General features: G+C 39.3%; 1 protein-coding gene across 1 annotated transcript; it reads left to right on the forward strand.

The window, feature by feature from the left end:
- The first annotated feature begins 1171 nt into the window (after positions 1-1171).
- LOC137661479 (carboxymethylenebutenolidase homolog) lies at positions 1172-6537 on the forward strand. The gene is made up of 5 exons (XM_068397030.1): positions 1172-1377; positions 2021-2128; positions 4033-4175; positions 4587-4678; positions 6358-6537. Exons 1-5 carry the CDS (start codon positions 1172-1174, stop codon positions 6535-6537), a joined length of 729 nt encoding a protein of 242 aa, XP_068253131.1.
- Positions 6538-8152: the final 1615 nt, after the last annotated feature.

The following is an 8152-nucleotide window of genomic DNA, read 5'->3' on the forward strand; positions in this document are numbered from 1 at the left end:
CTAGGTAATCCTGCTCTGGCAGGGGGATTGGACTAGATGATCTTTCGAGGTCCCTTCCAATCCCTAACATTCTGTGATTCTGTGTGATTCTGTGAAGTCTAGATAGTTTTCTGAAGTACATGTTACAACACAAACAGAAATAATAGGCTGATGTAGAAATGATGAAGCAGAGACAGTCATAATGGATATACAGATGCGTGTACTGCACCCCCAAGGACAGTTTCAAAGTCAGTACATGGCTAGGAAATGCTACTATTAACACTGCACTTGCAGACTTAATTGGATTCTTTGTATAGATGCATTATAACGCTACTTTTAATTACAGGATCACATTCTACCTTTTGCACAGAGTCCATTCCAAGCTCCTGACACAGAGAGTCAGAACAACTTTTGACTTTAATTTCTCCAGCAGAGCTACTGGCTCATTGTCTGTAATTGCTATTTTTGGGGAAGGGACAAAACCAAATGCTCTCACATATTTTGAATAAGGTTTGCATATATGCTTGTTTTCTTGCAATCCCTTTCCAGGGCATAGGGGCCCAAGGCATTGGAATCTAATTTACAAATCCGTACTGCAGTCCTTCACCAACTGCGCCTGATACATCAGCTCCCAGCACAGCTGTGATGCTGGTATCGAAAGCATAGATTAGCTAGCAGGCACCAGCACTGAGAGAAGCACTGAACACTGTACTTTTCTGTAGGAGTTGAGTACTGTGGTCCTTGCCCATCACATAATTCAGAGAAACCAGCATGGGATTCCCCATGAAGACACGTGTGATGGCCCCATGCCTGGGGAGAGAGCGACATGTGAAGCTGTACTGCTTCACACCAGTGCTGACAGAGTGGCATGGGAGCAAAACAAATGTGATGTGAGAGTCAGGACCTACATGTGCAGGATGTTTGTAATTTTATAACTTTGCTTTTGTTATTTCTCTTCATTCTCAGCTTAATAACACATAATGGACTAAGAGCCATTCTGCACTAGAACATTGCTTTTACTTTTGCTTTTTTCTACTTTCTCCTTTCAGACAAGGATGTCAATGTTATTTACAGAAGTTATTGAACTACTTTCTGCAGATCATATTTACCTTTATTTGCCCTTAATAATTTGTGTTAACAAATTATTTTTACTTTCTTGCTCTCTGTTTTTTTTCTTTTTTTAGGTTTCCAAATGGCTGATCCTTTCCGATATGATACTGGAGAAAGATCTCGATATGAGTGCCTTGGACATGAAGTACAAATTGAGCACATCAAGGCATATGTTTGTGCACCATCTTTTTTCACAGACAAAGCTGTGATTGTGATTCATGATATATTTGGATGGCTGTTCCCAGACATTAGATACATAGTTGATTTTATTGCAGGTCATGGATACATGTAAGCAATTGTCTTTCCTGTCTTCCTCTTAAATGCACTGATAGGTCACCAGGCCCAAAGCTAACCATGGCATATGATGTTTCCCATACCCATAGGGCAACCATACCATTTCAGTCTGAGCGAATAAAAATGTGAAGGGACAAGATGTTCCCATGAGGCCACCAAAGTGACTAAAATTGACCCATCAAAAACGGCTGCCTGAGCACAAAGCCACAAGGAGAGTCACGTCGTGTCAGTGTTTGTGCTTATGTGGCAGCATGGGTGATTAAAAGATAAACGTTGGTATCTATCTTGAAGTTGTATAAGGTTTTCAGAACCAAACCTTTTGAACAGTTGCTTTAGCTTTTACTAGCAGAGAAATATATATGTGTTTATATAGAATCAGGAGGGTTGCTTAATCCCTTTACTTTTGTGTTAAGTATGTCTAAGGAAATAACGAGAGTTTATTTGTGGGTTTTTTTCCATAGAAAGACATATACTTTTAGCTCTGCTGATTGCCAGAACAGGATGAGTAGAATATGATTCAGATAGTAGCCATGTAGGTGTGTACTCTGGAGTAGCAAAGACATTAGGGTATATGTAGACAACCACCTATTCTCCCCACTTGGATGTGAAAGTTGACTTGATTCCACGTCTCACACAGAACCATCTGCCCAGACTTCTTCAAGGGGACAGACCCCTGGAAACCTACTGATCACTGGGCTGACTTTGCTGACTGGATGAAACATCATGATCCTACGAAAGTAGACAAGTAAGATGCATATTTGTACTTGAATTTTAAAGAGCATCCAGCAAACAAGGGGAATTTGTATGAAATGTTAAAAGTGGCACCTCACAGCAGGGCAAGCTGGCTGTACACACACAATTGCTTATTCTGGGCGGTTCTTCTGTGGTTCTGGGCACTGTCTTGGCTGGGATTTGGAAAGGATCATCTGCTCTGTCCATCACTCTGCTTATTGTCCCCATCCTGTTTTCCTGGGCCCTTTTCTAACTATGTCATACTGGCTGCATAGGCTCACAGCCAGTGTTTCACAGGCTATGAAATACCCAGCACTCTTACCCACAAGTACTGATTCTGCCTCTAGTTCCTCAAGATAAGGAGGAAAACTCTTCCACAACTGCTCATGTTATCTGCAGATTGTCACTTGCCCATCTTGCTTTCTGCCTTGTAGATAATGACAGGTACAGATGATATTCTCCTGAGCAGCACTAGATCAAAATTTGCAAGACTGCCCAAAACTTAAGATACGTCTGATCAACTATACTGTTTTTCTTAATGTGAAATAGAGGGCCCACTATCTGTAGAGCCTAGCAGTGCCTGTAACAAGGCTCCCCTGAATTATGGGAGGCGTTGCTGTTTCTTCAGCATCTATCACCACAGCCTAAAACTTCAGAAGATTATAGTGAGGCAGTGACACCCTATTACTCAACTATCATCTTGTAAGCCACAAGAATTCTTCTGACCCTTTCAAAAGGTCCCAGCAGCCACAGCCTAATTTCAACATCTCTCTGCAAAGCTTTAGACCATATAGTTGCAGACGCTGTGACTGAATTTTTTGAAAAGACAAATGACTAACACCTGTAAAAAATCCTACTCCAAAAAGTGAGCAGTCTTTTTGGAGTAAGTGAGCAAAAAGCCACTGTCTTAAACAATTAAGACCTCAAGGACATGCCTGTGCTGTCTTTTTGAAGGATCACTTGTAACTGCCCTCAAGGTCAGATCCGTTGCTCTTTCAAAGCACAAAGAATGCAACACACCCATGACTTAGTACTCTTCCAAACAAATCAAATCCGAGACAGCTCATCCATTGACAGCGCACACGCTACAGGCCTAAGACATGATATTCTGATCATGTCACTCTCGTACTGCGTTTGTCAGCCTAACCAAACCTGTGATGACCATACTAATGTGCATAATATTTGAAAATAAAATTATTAGTGTATGCAGTCTGCATTTAAAATTAATTTCCAACTCTGTAGATAATAAAAAAAGATAAAACTACTGAGACCTAAGAAGTTAGCAATTAAAAAAAATTACATGCTCTTGCCCACATTAAAAACAATTTGCATATTTTTTGCATTATACCTCATGCAATACCTATTTTTTCAAACATTATCATTACTGACAGTTTAATTTTGAGTAATTGCTACTTTAGTATAGTATATTGCATGTGGGCTTGGTAGGATATCTCAATATAAACTCATGCAACAGGAATGACATACTCAACATAAATCTTTATCTAAATAGGTGGACTCTGTAGAGATAGCACAGTGAAGCTTATCTATTCCTACAATCCATAATGCAAGATGTTGTTCTACTTGCAGATATGTCTTGTCTTTAGTTGTCCTGTCCTAGACAAAGTGATTCAATTAAAAATTTGCTTCTTTTGAAAACAAAGGAGCAGGTCACAATTCAGGTAAGTATTTAAGTACCTACTCCTGTACTTCCCTAAACTAGGACCAGAGATGTTAACTCCCATTTAAGAACAGAAGCCACTGCTCTGGGTTGAAATGTGATTTTTAAGTATTCTCTGCTTTAAATGACTGGGGGTGCAGATGCGAAAAGTTCATGTATCTCTTTTAATTTACATCTTAAATTGTCAAGTATTGATTCTGCAATAGATTCCTTAGTTTACTTTTGTTTATATGTCTTAGGGAAGCTGATGTTGTCTTGAAGTATCTAAAGGAACAATGCGGTGCAAAGAAGATTGGTATCGTTGGGTTTTCCTGGGGTGGAATGGCAGTACATCACTTGATGCTGAAAAATCCTCAATTAACCGCTGGGGTGTCCCTCTATGGTAGTGTAGAACACATGAAAACTTACATGGGCTCACATGACTATACGTAGTTTGTAAGTCTAGTTATTGCTTTGTAACAATTTCTGTAAATACTCAACTCAAAGGTGAGTTGCATATTTTAATTGTGATTATTCCAGCAATATGCTGTATGCGTATCAAAAATTAAGAATGGTGGAAACAAAAAAAAATTGTTTCGTTTTGCAGAGAAATTTTCTGATCTTTTTTTTTAGTGCTTGGAGAGTGGGGAAATACATTTTCCAAATGCTTTTTTCTCCATTAGAATAGAAACTATCCTGATCTAAAAAAAGTATTTAACAAGTAAACCTAAATAGAAATTTTGTCTTTTAATTTGCCATTTATCTTACAAGAATGTTAACCCCACTAACAGACTGTTTCTCAAATATATTATAGGAATAATTAGGGACTCCGAAGAAAGATACGATTTACTAAATCCCACATTTTTCATTTTTGGTGAGAAAGACCACACTATTTCTTATGATCAGGTAAGCTGTTGTCCTGGAAATGCTTTTTCTTTTCCCATAGTTCTTTTATCCCACAGAAATCCTAGCTTGTTAGAAACCGTTTTCAGATATGAAAAATCAGACAGGCTGGATTGTTTTGCTTGTATTTCAACTTCCCCCACATCTTGCTTAGGTTATTCAAAGCTTCTTTTTTGGGGTGAGAAATGCAGTAAAGACCAGTCATCGGTCTCCGAGTGACTGGACAAGCAGAGTGTGAAACTGGTCAGGGAGATCCAACTGGTATAAGCCTAATAACATCTCATAAACGTGGATACTACTGCTATGGTTGAGAGAACAGGGAGTTAAACCACTGAATTTGGACTATGAATGGAAAAAATAACTTCAGCCTGCTAGCTGAACTTTCTGATGATGTGGACCAATGACTAATTGCTTTTGGACAAGAAGACAAAATGAACTGTGTCAGAAGAGCAGGCGTGAATTTTAACTAAGATGATGAGAACTTGTGGACTCTGTTTTGACTCCTGGCTGCCATCTATATTCTGATATAACCCCTATTGTAAGCGTATCTGAGAGGTTAGTTAAATATATGGGTATGAAACTGGTGCCCTCTTCTACGCGTAACTTCTTTCCTTCAGTGACAAGGATAACATACCACCTCTAGCACAGTTTATTGTGTAGGAGTACAGTCTAACTGGGGAACTGGCAGTGTGGTTTGGAATGCAGAAGCCAATCCTCATTTACTTCTAACGGCGTTATTCAGCATGTTAATCTGTACCTCAAATATGTGTCTCCTCTGCACAGGAAAACAAATCCTTCACTCCCTATCCCCTTTTTAGGGTGAAAGTGTCTTTTTTCCAGGGGCATAATTTTCATAAATACATTTTTTCCATCATGCATTACACATTGAAACCATACCTTTTTCTCCTGAAGCTTCCTCTCTGAGCTACCTGTGCAGATTATGTAAGAAAAATTCCTGTGTTTAAAAAAAAATAAATCCTCAAATACATTGTTTTCTGCACTGAGCAATAAAGGGCTCTGTGGAAAAAAAAAAAACCACAAAGGGAACATGAAATAAATTACAATGCTGTCTCTAATCTGCACAAAGGGGAGAATTAAGCTTGCAGGGGCAAAAGAAGTGTTCATTCTCCTATTTTCTGACTTTGTCAATGGAAATGAGCACAAAAACATGTCTACACATGTATACAGGTACGTAATCATATGATTAGTACTCTGTGTGTAAGCATGTGTGTACTTTTCAAATGATTGTGCAGGAGCCATGTCTTTTTGTTATGCAGTAAACTAAACGCCCCCTGTGTTTTCTTAAACTCCATTACTAAGTCTATAAAAACATGTGGACTGAGAGTCACTGAGGTTTAGGGAGTAAGTTCTCTCAAGATCAGAGCTTAAAATTAGTTTACAAGCCATATTAAGTCTCTGAATAGAATTGCACCTGTTCCTTCATGGCAATGAGATTTACCAAACCATCTCTGCAGTAACTGTTGAGGTTCTCAGACTCACCCATACTTTTAAAAAACATTTCAGTCTTACATTCCAGAAGGGCTTTTCTCATCTGTTGAGCAACAGAACCTGCTCCAAGTGTGATAATTGAGAAAATACAAAGATGTAGCAATATGAGAAATGGCAAGTTTGGCAAACTTAAAAAAAGCCACAATATAATGGAAGAATGCTTTCTTTTACAGATCATCTTACTGGAGGAGAAGTTGAAACAGTACTGTAAAGTTGCATATAAAATTAAAGTTTATCCTGGACAAGTTCATGGGTTTGCACAGTTGAAGCCAGAAGACATGAAACCTGATGATAAACCTTATATTGAAGAAGCTAGAAAGGATATGATTGATTGGGTCAATATGTTTATTTGACAAAAGCATAAAGTAACATTAGGCTTCAAACGGTCAAGGGAAAACTGTATGGTTTTGAAAACAGTCACAAACAAAAATAGGAACATTTTAATTTATAGTTCTTAAGTATTTTTTTTACAAGATTTGCACAAGATTGTGAAATCAAAGTTGGACTAAAGGATGATTAGGCATTAAAAGTTGATTGAATTTATCTTGCTTTTATTTGCGTCATTATTCTGCATTATGACATCAATAGTAACAATGATGTTGTTTATCCATTTGCCTATGCTAGCGAGCATGACTTCATCCTGACTTTACCTGAGTAGTTTCAGGATGTATTTGGTATTTTGGTATGATGATTGGTGGTCATAGGTGTTAACACGGAAATACCTTGGTTTTGTGTACAGACATTTTTTAATTAACTACAAAGTATTTGTCTCCGATATACGGCTGTACTGAGCAGAATTTCCCATGCATGAAACAAACATTTGGCTGTGTTAATGAGTTAGGAAGGAATGATGCTGTTAAGTGGCAACCTCCAGGTATTCCCTTGGCAATGTTAAGGAGGGCACTTCTAGTATTCCTTCATGAACATCAAGGAAAAACATAACCAGTCCCTCCTGGCTGTGGAAGTAACCCAGGCATGAAGACTGTGGAATCAGTGGGTTTATTGTCCTGGTCCAAACTGTGACTAGGCACAGGGCTGACAAACAGGTACTCCCACTCAGTCCTGTTTATATTGTTTGCTTTACATTATATTCCTTGTTCCTCTCTCAAGTTCTTCCCCTCATCTCCTCACAAGTGCACAACATATATACAACAATAAACATCGCTGTTTACTTTTACTGCACTGGCTCCAGTTTTGCTGACCTGCTGACCGTTTTTTTTGGTTTTGGTATTTTTGGACTTCATTGCCTTGGTAATTACTTGGCAACTTGTGTTTACTCAGAGATCCTCTAAGGCACTCATGTCCCTTTTTATTTTCTACAACATGTCAGTTTCTCACCCTGCTGCCTTGTTAATGTAGCCATAAATCAAGGCTAGCTATCTGCATGGATATTATTTTCCCTTTGGTATCAGGAATGTTTGGCAGTTTCACACATTGCTGTCCTGTCAGTGTGACTATATGGTCACGGTACACCCGTTGTCTGCATACCTCAACAGGCTGAGTATGTTAATACTGCTGTGAGGAGAGAAGTCATGGAGTGAGAGGCACTGTACAAACTGCATGTTGCTCAGCTCTCTGGTCTGCCAGTCAGTACCTATGTGGCCAGTCCGCTTGTCTGTCTTTGCTGTATCCATGGAGGTATGGCTATAGACATGGTGATGGAGGATGTTCAGGAGTTAGAGAGAATGAAACTTGAAATGGAAAATAGAAGCATTGTGTTACAGCCAAGGGAGATGCCCCGTTGCGGGCACGCAGGTATCTCCAAGTGGCTGACCTTCTTGCTGGGGTGCCGCGCTCCTGCAAAGCTAGCAACAGCGGCCCCGTGCTCCGCAACCAAGGACCATGCCCCGCGCACCGACCTTCTGAAATAAATTTCCTCTGACAGTTACGCAGAAGGATAAAAGAAAAAGATGTGTGCGTGCCCTTTTTTTTTTTAAGTACCTCCCTGGATGTGTTTTGCGATGCTAG

Source organism: Nyctibius grandis, chromosome 3 (genome assembly GCF_013368605.1).
Source record: "Nyctibius grandis isolate bNycGra1 chromosome 3, bNycGra1.pri, whole genome shotgun sequence".
Taxonomy (NCBI): domain Eukaryota; kingdom Metazoa; phylum Chordata; class Aves; order Nyctibiiformes; family Nyctibiidae; genus Nyctibius; species Nyctibius grandis.